The 21,864-nt window shown below is 38.4% G+C and overlaps 1 protein-coding gene across 4 annotated transcripts in view; it reads left to right on the top strand.

Annotated features, from left to right (window-relative positions):
- Positions 1 to 2,243: 2,243 nt before the first annotated feature.
- The window catches only part of ABCB1 (ATP binding cassette subfamily B member 1), a 113,227-nt gene continuing 93,606 nt past the window's right edge, over positions 2,244 to 21,864 (top strand). Inside the window, exons 1-5 of one of the 4 annotated variants that reach the window (XM_053218511.1) lie at positions 2,244 to 2,384; positions 2,868 to 2,938; positions 6,318 to 6,432; positions 8,097 to 8,145; positions 21,284 to 21,455. In XM_053218511.1, coding sequence (XP_053074486.1) covers positions 2,896 to 2,938; positions 6,318 to 6,432; positions 8,097 to 8,145; positions 21,284 to 21,455 — 379 coding nt within the window. In that variant the 5' untranslated portion in view covers positions 2,244 to 2,384; positions 2,868 to 2,895. Of the gene's footprint in view, positions 2,385 to 2,867; positions 2,939 to 2,960; positions 3,130 to 6,317; positions 6,433 to 8,096; positions 8,146 to 21,283; positions 21,456 to 21,864 lie in introns of those variants that run through there. The other 3 variants (XM_015085874.3, XM_053218512.1, XM_015085875.3) reach the window with 3 other exon arrangements.

The following is a 21,864-nucleotide window of genomic DNA, read 5'->3' on the forward strand; positions in this document are numbered from 1 at the left end:
GGTTTCACTGGAAATTAATGAAGCTTGAGGAGGAAATGCCAAGTTCAGTTGTTAGATATTACCGAGAGTAGTGAGCAGTAATGCTGACAGGAGTCAAAATCTTTAAAGAAGTCAAGACTGTGGCTTAGAAGTAGCTCGGCCAGTCAATTGTTTTAGGTTTATCATATTTTATGTCCATATTTTCAGGCCAGTGGAGCGAAGAAATTTAGAAAAATGTATAATAGAAAAAGGGAGCTTTATTAAAAACTCTGGGCTATTCTAATCCTTAAGCTACCTATGTCCTTGATAAAGGTTTTTACTTGAAGCTCAAGCCTGTAGACACAGTATTACCATAATATTATACTTTAAAGAAACATCCTGCATTGTTTTAGGGAGGATTTAAGGTCATTTACACAGATACATAAAATATAACAAGATCACATAAGTTAAAGGTGGGACAAAGTGAAACAACAGTGGAAACAGACAGCAGATTGATGAATCACATTAAAAATGGATGCAAAAAAGATGAAAGCTTTATACATTTGCTCCAGGTGTACCCAGGTGGTTGGTGTTAAGCTTTTAATCAATGAACCAATGCTGAACACATGCATATCCAATTAGAACACAGAAAATTAGTGGTATCTAATTTATAGTTTGCAAAGAAACTTGATTGTATGGCTAAGAAAAAAAAATCAAGGCATAGAATATTTGGTAAAAGGCGAAAGATTGGTACAATCTAAAGAAAAACTAGAATATGACGTGGAATATTTGGAGTGAAAGATGGAAAGGAAATTAGGGCTTTGAAAAGTATGTTTTTCTTAAATAAAGTAGGGAAAATACACTACGCAGTAAAAAAAAAAAAGGTTTTTCTTCTTTTAAATTTCTGCAGCTAGCCAAGAGGCGCACATGTTGAGTCAGAGAACGAAGACTAAAGGTGACAAAAGCATTCGTTTCCCCTAGGTTTATAAGTAGTACGAAAAGCTCTGATGTGAGTTAACATTGCTTTATGAATTTTATTGCAAAGATTGCACTTAATTTTCATCACAGTGAAGAAAAAAGTAGACAGGAAAATAGTAAATGGTAGCAGTAAATATGGAATTAAATTACAACTAATGTAATATGGTAAATACACAATACTTTTCTTTAATAATCCCAATTAAAGTGTAAGTGTTTAGAAATGCCTTGGGGTGGGGCTCCTGGGTGGCTCACTAGGTTGGGCGTCTGACTTCAGCTGGGGTCATGATCTCACGGTCAGTGGGTTGGAGCCCCACCTGCTCTGTGCTGACAGCTCAGAATCTGGAGCCTCCTTTGGATTCTGGGTCTCCCTCTCTCTGCCCTTTCTCTGCTCATGCTCTTTCTCTCTCCCAAAAATAAGTAAACATTGAAAAAATAAAAAGAAATGCCTTGGGGAAAATGTGGGCCTTGATTGGATGGCTTAAATCTGTAAAGGTTACATGCTTTTAAATATTATTTTTACCCTGAAATATCTGTCTCGATTTACATATTTAAAATCTTCCTATTTCCTTCCATTTATCTTGAATTAAAAGATGCACAGATATACCTCCGAAACTGTCAAGCATATTAAAGACTCTTGCAGAAAATTTTCACCTGGCTTTTTTACAGATGCTGCTAGAAAGCAAAGTTTAGCTTGTGTTAACACACATGTATATATTATATGTATATAATATATATATGTATGTGAATATATAAATATGTAATTATAATTAATAAAGTAAATTAAATTAGTTATTAATGGAATTTATAAATATGTATATTTACATAAATACCGATTATATATGTGTATTATTTCTGTATATTTATATGTACATTATATGTACATGTATATTATATGTACATGCATGTGTACATGTAAATTATATGTATATATTATATATACAAAATATATACATATATATACAAATACATAATCTGTATATACATACAAAATATACACATGTGTATGTATATATGTGTATAATTCCACGGATATGGAGCGTGATGTGGACATGTAGAGACATGACTCTATAGAGGTACCCGTCCCCAGTGATTCAGCTGGTAAGTGTTTGTCTCCTGACTCTTATGCTGAGGGGCAACAGAAAGGAGGACACACCTCCTGCAAATCCAACCTGTTTCGTAACTCGCGCAATCAGCATTCACGCCAGAGGGCCCGGGAGCGACCCGGCTCGGTGAGGCTGATTGGCTGGGCACGAGGAGCGCCGGGTTGTGGGCTGCACCTCTCGCCTCACTCCCTGGGACGCAGGAAACCGGGTGCATACGAGCGGCGGCTCCTCCCGGCTCTAAGAAGCCGGGGCCGCTGTTCGCATCCGCCGGGTCTTTGCTTTAAAATCTGAATCTCTTCTTTCAAAAATCAGCATCTCGGTCGAAGTTCCGAAAGATAGCCCGAGGTAGGGACGCGCGAAGCTGAGGGCTAGATGGGGACAAGTTCGCAGGGAAGGCTCGGGCTCTCCAATTTCCTGAGCTTGGTCCCCCGTGGGAGGAAGACTTCGGAGAGGAGAGAGGGGGCCATTCCTCTTAGCAAGTCCGTCGGGGGAGTGGAGGGCAAGCGAGGTGAGCACTAGAGTCCCCCGCGGAGCTCCTGAGGCACTCCAGCCCCCCCACCCCCGTTTTCTGCGCTCGCCACGCGCGCTGGGTTCTGCCGCCCGAGCGCGCGTAGAGGGGGCGCGGTGCGGGAAGCGGGAGTCTGAGCCCGTGGCCGGAGCCGGGAGAAGCATCACCGCGCCCGAGGGCAGACGGGACGGACAGACGCAGCCGCGGAGGCGTCGGGCAAAGGCCGCGATGCGCCTCCGTCCTCCAGCCGCTCTCGCGGAGTGTCCCCTCCGCTTCCTGCGGTTTCCGCATCTGACTCGGGGCCTGTGGTTTCTCCTCAGGTCGCGATGGATCTTGAAGGAGGCAGCAATGGAAGAGCAGAGAAGAAGTTCTGGAAAATGGGCGAAAAAAGGTAGCCAGTTTGTTTCGCTTTCACAGTTTAGACGTCTTGAGATTTGGGAGATTTGTTTCTAGCCTCCGGCTCTGTAATAACTGAAGAGTTGATGGTGGCGATGATATTTTTTAACCTTAAACGCAAGGGGGTTTTCTGCAGAAGTTCTCCGGCTGAGTTGAGGACAACGTTTACATCTTCCCACGGCCTCGGTGAGCTTCTCAGTCTTGCGGCTCCACACACGCCAGTGCTTTCGCATCCTTTTCTGTGTTTTAGGAACTCCGCTCCACCCGCCACGACGCACCCGAACATGGTGCTGCGTGTGCTCTGCCTCGTGGTCTAGTCTCGCGCTTCTGGTAAACCGTAAACATCCCGGTCACGTAAACATTTCATGTTTGTGGCATGGCAGACGGGACCAAAGGCCAAAACTGCATTTAGCTGTTGATTTTCTTTTCTCTTTTTTCTTTTTTTTAAAGGCAAGGAATAGCTGACCCTTGTAGAAGAAAATTACGAAAAGACTCGTGCCAATGAAGCTACTTAGCATTGTCTGAAATTGTTGGTAATGGAACCCCATAGGGGAATTTTAAGTAAATTTTGCTCACAGTGAGCTGTCTAAGCAGGAAGTTTTAAACTTTGCTCAGTAGGTTCATTGGTAGTTGTCAATTGTAATAAAAATGGTAAAATAAAATAAATTAGTAAATACAGTAATATTAGGCACCAAACTTTTCAGTGTGGTGAAAAGAAATACAAATATGGACATCAAGTAAGTTTTTAGAAAATGTTAAATTTGAACTGGAAACTTCAATATGAACTCATGAATTTTAAAATAGTTCACTTTCTGTCCACTGAAAGGGACAGTAGGAGTGAGTACCTTTGTGCCAGATCTTGATTTCTAAATACCATTGCTCACTAAATGGAATCTGTACCCCCATGTGTGGGATGGGGGGAGATGCAGAGTGAGCCTGGAGTAAGTATGTTGTTCAGTGGAATTGTCAAAAAAAAGACACAGGAGCTGGCTTCAGTGTGCTGGGTTATGAAATACCGTATACAAGAGGAAAATAACAAGGTGGGAGACGTAGTGAGAATAACGGAATGTTCTTCACTTCACAGAATGCCAGCTATCATATTTGGAACCTACATTGTTATAGTTGATTCAGGCAAAGATTGGTAGGGATCGTAAATGACTCAGAGAAAAGTTTTGTCTAAGAATTCTCCCCAATTTTTTGTAATTGGAAAAAAGGAAAGTGGGGGATTTTCAGTGGAGAGGTTTTTTGCAGTTAGCGATCTTAACCATGTAATCAGACCTGGTAGAGTCCTGTATTAGTGACATGACACCACCCAGGAAGTATGTTTGCAGAAACATTTAGACTGAATCCTATCAAGCTTCTAGACTGTTGCTGTCCAACAGAAATGTAATGTGAGCCACATTTGTAATTGTTAATTTTCTAGTAGCAGCATTAAGAACATAAGAAACAAGTGAAATTAATTTTGAAAAGTATATTTTAAAGAGCCCAGGCACTTTAAATTTTATGTCTAAGATATTATTTCTATATGTGATCAGAATTACTGATATAGTTTACATTCTCTTTTTCATACTACATATTCAAATCTGTGTATTTTGTGCTTACTGCACATCTCAGTTTGGACTCAGTTTGAAACTGACGTATCCAAGATGTGGGACATTCTATATGACGTCTGTTACTACAAAAAGTCAATGTGGGGAGAGGGGGCAGAAGGACTTCTAGACTTAAAAAAAGATACTAAATAGGAAAAACCACCCAGTGTAATGTGCGAACCTTGATTATATCTGAGTTCAAATAAAAAAAAGGAAAAACCTACAGAAAACATCCTTGGGCAGTTTGTAGATTGGATATTAGATGATAGCCGAATTGCTGTTAATTTTCTGAAAAGTGAAAATGGTGGGAAAATATGTGAAGTGCCATGATGTTTGCAACTTACTTTCAAATGGCTCAGCAAAATATTAACGATGATGATATATACTTATGTAAATAAAGAACATATGGTCAAAATGTTAACAATTGTTGAATCTAGGTGGATCTTGTATGGGTAGTCATTATTAGTATTCTTTTAATTGTTCTATTTGAAAGGTTTCATAATAAAAAATTTCATATACACAAAAGGAAAAAGACTCCATAGAGTGGAAGAAAGATATTTCCGTTGTTTTTAATTTTTGTTTTACTACATCTCTTAAAGAACTGTGTCCTTAATACACAAACAGGAGTATTGGCATAAGAAGTATTGAGGGTATGTGGAAAGAAATAGTAAAGAAATTTGTTGGAGCCTGTACGTACCTTCATTTTTATTATTGGTTCTTATCATGGCCTACAGACTTTTTAAACAAAAAAAATTGTTGTTTTTTTTTTTTTACTTAAGTAATTCTTATTAAACTATGCCCATCACCATTGATTTTAATCTGTTCTTAATATAACTATATGTTTTCTTCCAGGTTTATTGAGATACAGTTGACATACAACACTATATAAGCTTAAGGTATACAGCGTAATGGTGTGACTTACATACACTGTGAAATGATTATCACAGTACATTTAGTTAACATCTGTCATACATGTAAAATAAAAAAAAAAACAAAATTTTTTCTGCTTGCGGTGAGAACTCTTAGGATCTACTCTCAACAACTTTCACATATATCATAAGGCATTCATCATGTACTCATGTTAACTGTACTCATCATGTTGTACATTACATCCCTGGGACTTCTTTATCTTTGTATCTTTGGATCAACTTCCATCTATTCCCTACCTCCCACCGCCTCTGATAACCACAAAGCTGATCTTTTTTTTCTGTGAGTTTTTTTCTTTTAACTCTGTGTTCTAAATTGGAATTATAAAGAAGCACATGGCTTTGCTAGTATATATAATGCTTGGATGATAATGTCATTTGGAATCTGTGTATTTGTAAAGGTTTAATAAGCAACTTGCCTTTTGTAAACACTGCGTTTCAAGCTGATGGGGATAAATGAATAATCTAGTAGGGATGAGAGATCAATGTGGAAGTGCATTTCTATATAAAGTGGTATCTCAGAAGCCTGAGGTTGCACTGAATAGCTTGGTGTTTGGGGGATAGACTTTTCCGCTTAAACTTGGCTTTATTGCAGCTGTGTGACCTTGAGCAAGTTCATGAACTCTCTTCACCTACAGTTTTCTCGGCTCTGACAGAACGACAAAAATGTGCCTGCCTTGAAGAGATTGAGATAAGATTAAATGAGATTGTGTATGGGAAGTGTTTACTTAGCCAGCATCTGGAACATTATCAATTCTTCAGAGTAGCAACAGTTTTAGAGAATGAAAAAATAAATAAAAAGGCTGGAGCTAAAATTCAATTATGTGTGACTATTTTTTTCCTCTCATCCTGGTTCCAGAGATACTGAAACCATGCTTTACTGGGAATAGGGTGGGACCAAATCTGAAGACTTATGTTTGTGTATTTTGTGTGTTTTCATGTCCGTCTAACATCACTTTAAAGCCAAATATGGGGTAAGCTGTGGATTTTTTTTTCCTTAGAAGTCTCTTCAATTCTTTGACCTCACATAGCATAAAGAACAAAGACAAAGATGAATTTACTTTTGAACTTGAAAATCTGTATAAAAATAATGTGATTTTCTCTCAAATAGTCTTTCATTTGTACATATGAAAATATGTACTGCTTTTGATTGGTTTACTTTCATGCTATAGGTGGCAGTTAAAACAGAGTAGAAAAAGGTTAGTTAATTTGAATTTGGGCTCAAAATAGTAATTAGCCTTCTTATTCCTGAGGACAGCTTTCTGACAGTTGACAGACCCCCCCCCCTTTTTTTTTTTACCATAGCTTTTCCGGATTGAATTTATTGTTGTAATGGTACATTTAAGGCTCCAGATATCCTTTCAGAATTAGATTAGCTCATAGAGAGTGATTTAATTACCTTTCTTCTTAGGTTTGTTTATGCCCAGCATCTGATTGCCACTACCCTCCATTAGTAGAGGGAATGATTAAGGATAATATCTAGGTAGTACATAGATAGGATATCAACTGCTAGAATTACTTAGATGATAATTAAGGGAATTAACTCTGGACAGGATGACTGATTTTCTAGTTACACATCTTCCTTAACTTATATCCCCATAACCCCATCCTAAGTTAAAAATACCATTAAAGTTGAAAATGCCTTTAAGGCATCTAACCTACTGAACATCATAGTTTAGCCTAACCTGCTTTAAACTTGCTTAGAATCTTTACCTTAGCCTATACTTGAGCAAAATTATCTAACACAAAGCCTATTTTATAATAAAGTGTTGAATATCCCATGTAACTCATCGAGTACTGTACTGAAAGACAGAGTGGTTGTATGGTTACAGGACGGTTTTAAGTATGGGTTGTTCACCCTTGTGATTGATTGCATGGCTGTCTGGGAGCTGTAGGTCACTGTGGCTGCCCAGCATCACTAGAGAGTACTGTACTGCATGTTGCTAGCCCAGGGAAGAGATCCAAATCCAGTGTTGGAAGTGTAGTTTCTAATGAATGCATAACACTTTCTTGCTGTGCTAAAGTTAAACCATTGTAATTCGGGGACTGTCTGTAGAATAAAAACAGGAAGCTTTCTTTTTTCAGCATTATTTTTTCTCGTTGAAAAAGTTATGTGTCTGTGTATTCATCATAGAAAATTAGGAAATATCAAAGGCACAAAGAAGAAAATATTTTGATAGAAATCTCAATACCCAGTGATAACCACATATCTAGATTTCTAAGATATATGTAAACGTTTTTAAAGTTCATAAATGGGATCATACTATTAATGTATATTTTTATGGAATAATATAGACATGTTTTCTTTGTCCTGTTTGCTATTAAATACAGGATCTCTGGGGCACCTGGGTGGCTCAGTTGGCTAAGCATCTGACTTTGGCTCAGGTCATGCTCATGGTTTTTGAGTTCGAGCCCCATGTCGGGTTCTGTGCTGACAGCTCAGAGCCTGGAGCCTGCTTTGAATTCTGTGTCTCCCTCTCTCCCTCTGCCTCTTCCTCGCTCATACTCTGTCTCTCTCTCTCTCTCATAAAAATAAAACAAACATTAATTTAAAAAAATATAGGATCCATGTTAATTCGGTCATTTAAAAATTTACATAATTTTAAGGCTTTTGTGCAATTCTGTTTCTGTTTTTCAGTAAAAAAGAGAAGAAAGAAAAGAAACCAACTGTCAGTACACTTGCAATGGTGAGTTGGAACTTATTTACTGTTCAAAATGCTTTGGAAATTTGACTTTTTCTTACCTAGACTAGAGATATTTCATCTGGTATAATATTTTCTTAGAGAGTATGTTAATGGAGAGGTAAAATGAATAGGTTTAATTTAGCTTGTTTTCAGGGGGAATGCTGATCATAATCTGCCACGTAAATGGATTCTCTGTAGCTACTCTTCTTGGCCTATATTTTGGTATTCTGCCAATTGGTATTCTGCCAATATTCTGCAAATTGCCAGTGATTTATTCAGGTAAGCACTTATTTATGTAAGCCCAGTGATGATCTCAGCCATCTAGATAGAGCCACACGGAGTGTGGTTCCAATAGGACACAAGGTTCCTTGTCATTAGTGACTCATATTCTGGCAGGTTTGAGGTCAAAGTCCCAGGTATGAAAAAATAGAAGTCAGCAATGCATTATTTATTACTATGCTTTATTTATTACTAGTACATGTCATTATTCATCTGTGCTCAATAACTTATCTCAAACTTGAAATCCTTTATATAATTCTTCATCTCATTTTGTGGTTGCATGGCGGTTGCTTAGAACCTTTTGTTTAATCAGATTTGGAATAAGACAGGGATATTATAGGTGGGGCTGGTTGATGGTCTTTCTCTACTTGGATTCTGCTTTTTCTCTTTCCTAAGAACCTGGAACACTACTGAACCAATTAAGTCCAGCAGTGAGTACATACTTTATAATTCAGTTAGAACACACGAGACATTTTTGAAATGTCATTGGTGGGGGAGGGATAGGCTATCTTGTAAAATGGATACTAGTAAATTAAATATAATAGTTACAGGCAGGAAAAAATAGTTGCCTCACTTTGACACTGCGGACTCTGTGGTTATCTTACATGATCATCCTCTTGCACTACAGTTGATCTGGCTACAGATCTCTACAGTCTTTGAAATTTTAGAGGAATGAGACTATATGTTCACTCTCAAGAATGATTACTCATTCTCAAGAAGACTATTCATGTGACCAAGGGACAGATTTTGTTTTATATTTCATTCTTATGTATTAAAAGAAGCTTTAATGTTAAAGTAGGGTTTATTCCCAAGATTTAATTTCAATTTTATCATTTTAAGACCAAAGCATTTCTGTCTTTTGTAGTTTAGTTTTTATTATTTGTAGCTTAAATTTTTTAAATCCTTATTTCAGAAAATTTGACATATCTAATACTTGGAGGTAACAGTATCAATATAATTAAGCCACAAAGGAATAAAAATCTAGATTTTTAATGTGAGGGAATAATAACACACATAAAGCACTCTATGCCATGTGTTCGATCTAAGTACTCTATATAGAACTCATTTAATCATTGCAACTCCCTTGGAGATAGGTACTATTATTATTCTAATTTGACAGGTGAAGAAACTGAGCCAGACATATTAGCTTGCCCACTTGATACATAGCAGGACCAGAATTGAAACCTGTGAAGTTCATGTTCTAAGTTTATGTGGCTTTTCCTTGTGTCTTTTTCCTGAAGAGTTGATGTAGAAAACTGAACTTGTATGTAAAACCTATTGACCTGAGGACACATTCAGAAAGTTTAACAGTATAGTGCTGGTATTATCAGCTAAGACAAAAACTCGTGTGTCAGAGCTCCCCAAGAACCTCAGGTTTGATGATTCACTATGAGGTCTCTCAGGACTTAGCATATTGTCATACTCATGATACTCATGACTAAGATTTATTATGGCAAAATAATACAAAGCAAAATCAACATTGGGAAAAGGAAAGAGGGAGGCAGAATTCCAGGAGAAACCAGGCACAAGCTCCTGGAGTCCTCTCCCAGTGGAGTCACACGTAACTTCCCCAGCAATGAATGGTGATAAGTGTGAAAGGCCATCAGACAAGCTCATTAGAAACTTAGCACCCAGAGTTTATACTGGGAGTTGATCACATAGGCATACCGTATACCAGAATTCCAGACTCATAGAAGGAAGGCAGGTATTTGACATAAAGCACATTGTTGTACAAATAATTTGGTCACTTTTATCAATTAGGTGATGTCAATCCACCCAAAATCCAATTTCTAGATGCCCACCAAGGGACAACCTTGAACACAGGTCTTTCTAAACAGCAAGTCTCAGGCTCGGAATTTTAACTTCTTTCTACTATGAGACTTTTTAGCAGTCTTGAGAAGGTGATGAAAAAGAGGTAAAGAATATTCAAGTGTTCCTACTAGCTTTTATTTAAGTTTTTTTTTTAACGTTTATTTATTTTTGAGATAGAGAGAATGAGTGGGGGGAGGAACAGAGAGAGAGGAAGACACAGAATCCAAAGCAGGCTCCAGGCTCTGAGCTGTCAGTACAGAGGCCAATGCCGGGCTCGAACTCACGAACCATGAGATCATGACCTTAGCTGAAGTCCAACACTTAACCGACTGGTCCACCCAGGTGCCCCCTAGCTTTTATTTTTTAAATATGTATATCAGGCCTTGTTTCAACAGAACAAGAAACACAAAAGTAGAATAAAATCTAAAGCAAACAAAGAAATGAGACAGTTGGAAATAAAGGCAGGAAACATACAAGTGGGGTCGTAGGGCCAATACAAAGCACTGCTTAAAGATTACGTACTGTTGTCAGGATTTTGCAGCAGGCTCAACTCTGAGCATTCTACTTAATGGATCATATCGAAGAATTCATTTCTTTCAAAACAGATTATTGCTATTATCTGTCTGTTGCTTCCTCTGTGCCAGGGATTTGTTAAGCACTCCACATTTGTTATCTAACTTAATCCCCACAATGACATAGGAACTTGTATTATTCTTACACTACATGATGAAACAGACTCAGAGATGTTGAGTAATGCATTCAAACTCACAGATTTACGTAGCTAGTAAGGGAGCAGGTCCAAAATTTGCCCCCAGATTTGATTACTCAAGCTAGAGCTTTTAACAACTTTAATCATTTATGAAAGCTTGTGGCCAGTTAAACTTTTACCTGTCTGGAGTTGAAAAGTTCTATTATCCTCTGACCACCTCGTCACTCCTCAGTCTTTGAAGATTTTACCGCCAGGCTCAGTGTCTCTCTTTCCACTCCCAGAGCTCCTACTATCTTGGGTAACTTTTATGGTGTTCTGGGTATCTGCTTCTTGACCTTCACAGGTGCAGTAATCTGTTTCTTTCTCCCTGCCCCCCTCCCCAGCCATCTGTTTGTACACTCACATCCTGAATTTTATTGTTATTTGAAACTGTCGTACCTCCAAAGTGATTGATTGAAGCCACAGCTTAAATTAGTGAGCCATCTCCTTTCTTTCCAATCTGCTCACTGTTCTCTCTGGATATTTGGTCCATTGACCCATCACTTTCCCATCAGCCCTTTCTCTTGCCCAAACAATAATCTTCCTTCCGCTTGTCATTTGTTACACAAAGCCTGAGCAAAATCACTGGTGCCTGAACTCCTTCATTTGATTGTTGCTGTAGCAAACCTCACAACAGGGTATATTCCCAACTGAACTCCTATTTCTCCTCTTCTCTTGACTCTGTCAGTCCTCTACTCTTTTCACGTTTCCCACTTCTCCCTTTCCCCCTTTGGTGGATGGCCTCTACTTTTATTTCACAAACAGAATGGAAGCCATCTGACAGAAGTTCCTCAGCCCATCTCTCCTAATCTGCAAGCATATCCCTACCTGGATCAGATCCCTCTTCCTTCCCTCCTAATATAACAGAGGAAGAATCTGGTTATTAAAACTAATCACTCATTTGTACTTTGGCTCCCAAATCCTCTGCCTTCTCATGGACCTTATATATCACTACTGCTATTATTATTAATACCATCATCATCATCATCATCATCATCATCATCATCGTTTCTCTTCTGTGTCTACAGTCTCTGCCTCTTAACTGGGTCTATCCCATTGGCATTTATATGTGAGGTGTCTTTAGTTTCATTAATGCCATCTTTCAAGCCACCTCCCCTCTTGCTTGCTTCACATACAGGAGCTGCCTTTACTTGTTTAAGTTTCACCTTGCAGTCACTTCGTTAGACATTATAACTTGGCTTCTGTCTCTGCCACTCATCAAATTCAGTAGACCTGTCTTGATTCCATCTTGACTTTTAAGTAGTGCTTGACATTATCTACTATTTTCTTTTTTCTCTTTGCTTCTATGATGCCACAGTCTTCTGATTTTTCTCCTAGCTCTTTTTTTTCTTGTGTCATCTCTGCCTGTGAAATTAGAATTCATTAATCCCTTGTCCCAGCTCAGTGATGGTGTTGGCATTTTTGTGCTTTCGTACAGACATTTCCAAATTGTTTTCATGCAAAACTTCTTTCTCAATTGAGCTCCATTCTGTAAAGTTTTAGTATCTTTATCTATATGCAGTGGTTTCCTTTACTAATTTCTAGTTACTTTTGCTTCTCCATTGAGGATGTTGGTATTTAATTGCTTCTACTTCACTCAGCTATGCTCTCATTATTCTTCTCTTTGGGCAACCTTAATAATGACTCCTAGGCTCAGCATTCTTCAACCTTTCAGCTCCAACAACCTTCACTCCTACTCTACTTCAGTAAATTACACTTGTGAACAAGGACTTGGGGTTTATCATCTGGGTGGACTCCCATCTAAGAAACTATAAACTCAAAGGTATCAGTCTTCAACCTCAACTTTTGATTCCTTCTAGCTTAGCCTTTTCTCTTTGTTATCCTTCTTTTTTGACTTTGTGTACTCATTTCCTGTTGTTATTGTAACAAAATACCATTAATTTAGTAGCTTTTTAAAACAACAAAAATTTATTACCTAACAGTTCTGGGCCTAGAAGTCTCACTGAGCTAAAATCAAGGTGTCAGCAGGGTTGGATCTGTTTCCCTCCCCTTATCAGCAAGCTTCAGGAAGCTGCCTGCATTCCTAGGCTAATGGTCTCTTACTGCATCCCTCCAACCTCCTCAGTCATCTGTTTTCCTGCTACTGAGTCTGAGCCACCTGGCTCCCTCTTGTTAAGGACCCGTGTCATTACATTTGGTCTAATTGGATAATGCAGGATAATCACCCCATCTTGAGACCCTTAACATCTGCAAAGTCCCTTTCACCATGTGAAGAAACAATTCACAGGTTCCTGAGATTAAGTTAATCTCAGGCATTATTTTATGTTCATGAAGAGAAGGCATTATTCCGCCTTCTATACCTGGTCAAGGGTTTGCTTTCTCAACCACTTTCTATTGCTGGTCCCCTTACTCCATTTCTGCTCTTCTAAAAGCTATTCTACACATAGTAGACACATCCAATCACCTTCGTTCGTGCCTTTCCTTTGCACTTAGCTGGGAAGTTTAGAGTAAAACCCAGACTCCCTTATCCAGCTGTAAAGGCCCTGTGTAATCTGTCCTCTGGCACATCTCTGACTGCACCACAGACTAATCTGTGCTCTGCTCTTGTCACAGTGGTAATTCTATTTGGTCCTTGAGATATACAAACCTTCTCTTCACCACAGGACCTTTGCATTTGCTCTTTCTGTCTAGAATGCTCTGTCTCCAGATCACCATGTGACTAACTGTATCCTTCCTGTCATTTGGGTCTCAGCTTACATGTTGCCTTCTCAGAGGGACAGTCTTTAACCAGCCAGTCTAAGCCAACTGATCCTGCCTGTCATTGTGGTCTAAGCTCTATGAAGGAAGGCATTTTTCTATGTTTGCTTGCCTAGGTACTCCTAGTGCCTAGAATAGGTAGTTAGATATTGAGTGAATATTGAATACATCTTTTCCTCATTTTACTATTTGCACTAGAATATATATGAGGACAGGTAGCTTGTCTTATTCATTGTTACTTCCAATACCTAGAAACCTGACCCTTATTAGCTGCTTAACAAATATCTTTTGAATGTTGAATGAATGAATAAATGAATGGATTCACTGACTTCTTCTCCAACCCAGGCACCATGGTAGAGTTGTGTTAACCACTGGTCTGCTGATTACCTAAACTATTCTTCTTCTTTGTGTATCAGCCTTCCTTCTATGTGGTTCTGGTTCACCATCCCCCCTGTTTCTTTCTTTTTTTTTAATTAAAAAAAATTTTTTGTAATTTACATCCAAATAGTGAGCATATAGTGCAACAATGATTTCAGGAGTAGATTCCTTAGTGCCCCATACTCATTTAGCCCATTCCCCCCTCCCACAACCCCTCTAGTAACCCTCTGTTTGTTCTCCATATTTAAGTCTCTTATGTTTTGTCCCTCTCCCTGTTTTTATATTATTCTTGCTTCCCTTCCCTTATGTTCATCTGTTCTGTGTCTTAAAGTCCTCATATGAGTGAAGTCATAGGATATTTGTCTTTCTCTGACTGACTAATTTCACTTAGCATAATACCCTCCAGTTCCATCCATGTAGTTGCAAATGGCAAGATTTCATTCTTTTTGATTGCTGAGTAATATGTATATATACATATATATGTATACACACACACACACACACATATATGTATATATATATACCACATCTTTATCCATTCATCCATTGATGGACATTTGGGCTCTTTCCATATTTTGGCTATTGTTGAGAGTGCTGCTATAAACAGGGGCGTGCATGTGTCCCTTTGAAACAGCACACCTGTATCCCTTGGATAAATGCCTAGTAGTGCAGTTGCTGGGTCGTAGCGTAGTTCTATTTTTAATTTTTTGAGGAACCTCCATACTGTTTTCCAGAGTGGCTGCGCCAGCTTGCATTCCCACCAATAATGCAAAAGAGATCCTCTTTCTCCGCATTCTCGCCAACATCTGTTGTTGCTTGAGTTGTTAATTAATGTTAGCCATTCTGACAGGTGTCAGGTGGTATCTCCTTGTGGTTTTGATTTGTATTTCCCTGATGATGAGTGATGTGGAGCATTTTTGCATGTGTCGGTTGGCCATCTGGATGTCTTCTTTAGAGAAGTGTCTAGTCATGTCTTTTGCCTATTTCTTCACTGGATTATTTGTTTTTTGGGTGTTGAGTTTGATAAATTCTTTGTAGATATTGGATACTAACCCTTTATCTGATATGTCATTTGCAAATATCTTCTCCCATTCCGTCGGTTGCCTTTTAGTTTTGCTGATTGTTTCCTTTGCTGTGCAGAAGATTTTTATTTTGAGGTGGTCCCAATAGTTCATTTTTGCTTTTGTTTCCCTTGCCTCCGGAGACGTGTTGAGTAAGAAGTTGCTGTGGCAAAGATCAAAGAGGTTTTTGCCTGCTTTCTCCTCAAGGATTTTGATGGCTTCCTGTCCCCCTCTTTCTTATCAATGTCTAGCCAAATGTTTTCCATTTCCTTGTGTTTAAAGGGTTCCAATTATAATTAGTTTATACCTCTGTGTTACATTTCTCCTGATATGTTACTTTTTTTTGTCCCCTTCACTGTAAGCTACTGAAGTCTTTTTAATTTTTACATTTCTTAAACCAATAACAGTACCTGAATATATTATATATTACCATAGTGTATTCTTAATAAAAATTTATTTAGTTAAATCTCATTTTCATCTTCATAACAGCTATGTGAGTTTTTCTGCATGTATGATATTCTCCTCATTTTATAAATATAGAAACCAAGGCATTATGAAGAGATTATTTTCCCCAAACTCTCCTTCCTAGTGACAGAGCTAAGACATTTCACTGAGGGTTTTGTCCTGCTTAGCCTTATTGTACTTACCACTTTCCTCAAATCTTACCACCTTTTCTTGAGACATCTTGACTCATGTCCCAAGTAAACAGGAGGTTCTAAATTCTGTCAACTTTGTCCTTATCCTTGGAAACTTGTTTGTATCTGTGCTTACTCTTAGCTCATTTCTTCTAGTTTGAGTTGAAGAGGTATATCTTTGCCTATTTGAGAACCATTCTCCCTTTACCAAGTTTTATTGTGAAAACTTTCAAACACATGGAAAGGTAGAACAGTAAAATTCAGGCCCATATAGCCGTTGTCTGTATCTAACAACTGTTAAAATTTTACCACACATTTTACCTGAAGTTATAGATTTTGTGATATTTCATATGTAATTGTTTACATATATCAAAAATGTTCCTACACAAAGTTTTTCTATAAAACATAATGATCGTATTTAACAAATGAATCATAATTTCTTAATGTAATGTTTAGTTCATATTCAAATATTTCCAATTATCTCCAAAAAAATGTCTTTTACAGTTGATTTGTTCAAAATAGGATCTAGTGAGTGATGACATTTAGATATTGTGTCTTCTGAGTCTAGAAGTTTTCTCTTCTTTTAAAACTATATTGACATGCTTTAAAGACTATACTAGTTGTCCTGTAGAATACCTCACCTTCTAGAGGTGAGGTATTGCTTCCTGATGGCATCATTTAACTTGTTCTTCCATGGCTTACATTTTGAATGTGCTGAAAGTTAGGTCTAAATACATTCACATTAAATGTTTGTGGTAAGAAGATTGTGTAGGGGATGCTGTGTACTTCTTGTCTTACCACATCTGGAAACCTCAAATGTCAGAGTGTATTTTCCTTTTCTGCAATGCTAGGTTTGATCACTTGGTTAAGGTGATGACCGAGTGGATTCTTCCACTGTAGATGGATCTCTGCCCCCTCACAACTATGAGTTGTCTTGGGACATCATGGGAAATCTTGTTTCACCCATTAGTTATAGCATCCACCCATGATCCCTCTCCTCAGGTTCCAAAGAAACATTTGTTTGCTTTGTTCTTTAGGATTTTGCCCCATCTCAGTTTCCTTCTGTATTTTCACCAGTCATCTCCTTGACTGATTTACTTATAAACATGTGTAAGACTTCGCAAAATAGTTGCCCAGAGGAAATGTGACATTCCCCTCTGGTGTCCATTCTCTTGCTTTTCCTTTTGCCCCAAGATCATCAAAAGGACAGTCAACATGCTGTCTCTATTTATTTTCAAATTTTTCTTAATATCATTCACTCTTTTTCTCTTCCTGGATGATCTTACCCACTCCCATGACTTCTGCTACATACGCTACTATCACAAAACTGCGTTGCAAACTCTGAATTCTCTCCATGTGCTTCTTGGATAGCTCTTTCAGGATGAGCAGTCAGATAGCACAAAATGAGATTTCTCTGTGCTCCTTCCCTCCAAACCCTTGCCTCTTCTGGTTATCTCAGTGGAAGGCAATCAGCTTTTTATTGCTCCTTCTACACCTCACACCCCAATCTCCTCTGAGTATACTGCTATGCCTACTTTCCGGCTGGAATACCTTTCTTCTTGCTTCTAAACACATGCTAAACTTTCAAAGCTGGGAGGAAGTATAACCTCTTCTGTGAGGCTTTTCCACAAAGGAGGCAATGACCATTTGCTCAGTCTTGTGTCTGCTTGACTGTGTATGCTGTGCTGTCACAGCTTGCAGAGTGTAGATTGCACATACTCTTTTGCTTTGCCTTACTCCTTCTCTTTAAGCACTCTGAAGACAGGACTTACTCCTTTAGTATTTATCTGGATTTTATTAGTCCTTGGGTGCGCATGGAGTAAATATTTATATTTATTCTTGTTTTTATTATGGCCAGTCATTAGTTTTGGAGGTAAAATATCATATGGGAGTGGTGATGAGAGTGTCCGTTATCTTTGCTTCCTCTACTGAGGAATTTGATATTTTGCCCACTTTTATAGAGTCTCTAAGGGAAGATAAATGGCTTCTACCCTCTCTTCCTCCTTGTGTGTGTGTGTTTGTCGTTGTTATTTTGTTTTGTGTTTTTACACATGGCATTTTATTTTCTGGCAAAGGTGACATTTTAAACGAAGAGGGAGAAAACATGGGTCCACTGACAAATTGTTAGCGAAGAAAAGCTAGATTCCTGCCACATCCTCTCCTTTTTGGCGCCTGAAAGATTTAAATCCAAAGATTTAGCATGTATCAAGGAGTTGAACATAAACCATAAAATTTCAAAAAGAGAACATGAGTGCAGGTTGGAAAAGGTCTTCCTAAGAAGGGTATAAAATCTAGAGGCCATAAACAGTTGGTAAATGTATTTTTTATTTATTTTTCCCATTTCACCATTTTAGAGTAACAAAAAAGGTCATTTATACTAGTACAATTTCAAGCCCCTCTCTACAATTGCAAGAGGCCCCATCTTTTCCCAGAGTTCTTCTCCTGAGATTCCCAAGGACCTCCAGTATTGTTTACTTAATTTTTTTAGTATAACTTATTGTCACATTAGCTAATATATAGCATATACAGTGTGCTCTTGGCTTCAAGGGTAGATTCCCATGATTCATCACTTACATACAACACCCAGTGCTCATCCCAACAAGTGCCCTCTTCAGTGCCCATCAGACATTTTCCCCTCTCCCACACCCCTCATCAACCCTCAGTTCTCTTTATTTAAGAGCCTCCCTCTCTGTTTGAAACTTTTTTTTCCCCTTCCCTTCCTCCATGGTCTTCTGTTAAGTTTCTCAAATTCCACATATGAGTGAAAACAAATGATATTTGTTTTTCTCTGACTTATTTCATTTAACATAATACCCTCCAGTTCTATCCACATTTTGCAAATGGCAGGATTTCATTCTTTCTCATCGCCAAGTAGTAATTCCGTTGTATATATAAACTACATCTTCTTTATCTATTCATGAGTTGATGGACATTGGGCTCTTTCCCTAATTTGGCTATTGTTGAAAGCAGTGCTGTAAACATTGGGGTATGTGGGCACCTATGAATCGGCACTCCTATACCCTTTGGATAAATTCCTAGTAGTGCTATTGCTGGGTCATACGGTAATTCTACTTTTAATTTTTTGAAGAACCTCCACACTGTTTTCAAGAACAGCTGCACCTGTTTGCATTCCCTGTATTTTTTTTTTAGAGAGCTGGGGGGAGGGGCAGAGGGAGAGAGAATCTCGAGCACACTCCATGCTCAGCACAGAACCCGATGTGAGGCTCGATCCCACAATCCTGCAGTCATGACCTGAGCTGAGAGCAAGAGTCAGATGCTTAACCAACTGAACTACCTAGGAACCCCAGGTGTTTTTTTTCAGGAGATGGATGAATGCTTAGTTAAGACAAAATAAGTAATGACAAAATTTAGCCTGTGTTTCAATGAAATGGGAAAAAAATGCCAAAAAAACCATATTCTTGCTGTTTAAATTTGTAAAGAGGATAATGTTTTTAGATTATGGAATGTTATAGATTATGGATATGTCATTACTTCAAACTTAAGCTTACTTGATTACACTTTTAACAGCTAGAAAAATATTAAATGCAAATACCTAAGTATATATTAGACATTCTTCTTACACCAAACTTGAATTTTTGCTGATTTTATAACTCAGCTTCACTAATTCTTCCCTGCTTTATGGACTGCCAGTCACTACTCCCAAGAACTGTTTTGCTCTTTATTTCTCCACTTGTCAATTTAGTTCTTATTTGTATTTGTTACCACTCGAAGTTCCTTTTTAGCTAACTTTAGGATTGGCTTCTGTCTCTTTGTAAAGTATATATAAATTCTAAAACCTTACTTCTGCTGCTGTGTCTTTTATGTTGCCTGATATTGATCTTTGTTTTGGTTTATGTTCCCTTCCTAGACCTCTGACTTTTTACCCAGTTTCCTCTCTAGGTTACAAACCTGCTGACTGTCATGAATCCACAGGACAACCGCCTGTTTATTCAAAACCCCCACAGATGGCTTCATCCTGTCTGTGTTTTTGTTTCTGTTTTCTTTCATTTGGTTTTCTTTCAGTCCTAACCTAGTTCCTTAAATGTATAGAAGTATTGATTGCTTTTCAAATGGACTGTCCTAGAGCCCCAAGCCAGGTCCCGTTACTATTTCTTCTTGTCATCACTTTTTTGGATACAGAGAAGTCTGTCTTTTTTTTTCTAATGTTTATTTATTTTAGAGGGAGACAGAGCACAAGCAGGGGAGGGGCAGAGAGAGAGAGGGAGACACAGAATCGAAGCAGGCTCCAGGCTCTGAGCTGTCAGCCCAGAGCCTGTTGGGCTTGAACCCACAAACCACGACATCATGACCTGAGCCTAAGTTGGCTGTTCAACTGACTGACCCACCCAGGAGCCCTGAGAAGTTTTTCTTTATTTTTCACTTGCCTATAATTAAAGAGACTATGCAGACCTGCACTAGTCAGTCATTATGGCCATATTCTATCTTTTTAGACCTGCACTAGTCAGTCATTATGGCCTTATTCTATCTTTTATGGCCAGAATCTCTTTTGGGGAAGCATGCATTTAACTGATTCTTCCTTTCCTCTTCCTTCTCACTATCGAGTCCTAATTATATTAAAATTATTTTACATTTGTGCTACTTTCATTATGCAGCAGATATTAAACCCAAGCCACTTTCATAAAGCAACAAAATGTTTCCTCAGTGGTGTCCTCACAGGAACTTTTGGCAATCAAGATTTGTCTTGGTTAAAAAAATCTTGAGATGAAGTGTTTTCTATTCTTGGAAAGCAGAGCAACAAATACATATTTCTTTTTTTTATGTTTATTTTTTGAGAGAGAGAGAGAGTGTGTGAGTGGGCGAGGGGCAGAGAGAGAGAGGGAATCACAGAATCTGAAATAGGCTCCAGGCTCCGAGCTGTCAGCACAGAGCCCAGTGCGGGGCTTGAACTCACGAACTGTGAGATCATGACCTGAGCCAAAGTCGGATGCTTAACTGACTGAGTCACCCAGGCGCCCCAATACATATTTCTATTATTGTACCGTTAAAGACTTTTACAGTTTCCCAAAATGTCCCATCCCTCTCATCAATCCTCATGTGAGAAAAGAAGACAGAATGAGTCCAATATGAAGAAGTAGGTCAGAATTCAATAGAAGAGCCAAATGCTCATTTCTTTTTTTTTTTTTTTAGTTTATTTATTTAATTTAAGGGGGGAGGGGCAGAGAAAGGGAGAAAGAGAGAGAATCCTAAGCAGGCTCCATGCTGTCAGTGCAGGGCGCATTGTGAGGCTCAATCCCACGAACTTGGAGATCATGACCTAAACTGAAATCAAGAATCTGAGGCTTAACTGACTCAGCCACCCAGGCAGCCCTCAAACACCCATTTCTAATTAGTCTATTGTAATAGTTTATGTTGGACCAGGTTGATAGTAGTACTAGTCTGAAAAATGTCTGGATTTTGGATATATTTGGAAAGTAGAGCAAACCATTCATGAAACTGTGCTAATTGTTCCTATTCTTTACATTTTCTTTCTTTCTTTCTTTCTCTTTTAGTTTCGCTATTCAAATTGGCTTGATAGGTTATATATGTTGGTGGGGACAATGGCCGCCATCATCCATGGAGCTGCACTCCCTCTCATGATGCTGGTTTTTGGAGACATGACGGATAGCTTTGCAAATGCAGGAATTTCACGAAACCTAACTAATCTAAACATAACTGGTGAAAGTGAGTATTGTTTGTGGTACTGATTTTATTGGAAGCTTGAAGGAAAATCAGTCACTTAAAAATGATGTTTGTGGAGCCCTTACTAAACGCACTAATGTGTTTAGTTCTGTGGAAGATTGAAGGGCCTGAGCTATAGTACATATTAGTAATGAGTTTGAGAAGATAATATTCACAAGCATTAGAATCCACTTGGGAAGAGCTGTCAGAGATACATAAAAAAAAAAGGCCGAGTTCTGTAAAGTCAGAAAGATGCCAGGAAGTTTCTGGAAGAGGTATAGGAACTACTTAATCTGGACCTTGAATGATAAGTAGAAATCAGTTACGAGATTCTCTGACATACTGGATATGGGTATAAGAAAAAGGAGTCCAGGATGATTCTAAAATTTTTAGCTTGAGAAACATGATGAAC

Source organism: Acinonyx jubatus, chromosome A2, assembly GCF_027475565.1.
Source record: "Acinonyx jubatus isolate Ajub_Pintada_27869175 chromosome A2, VMU_Ajub_asm_v1.0, whole genome shotgun sequence".
NCBI lineage: Eukaryota > Metazoa > Chordata > Mammalia > Carnivora > Felidae > Acinonyx > Acinonyx jubatus.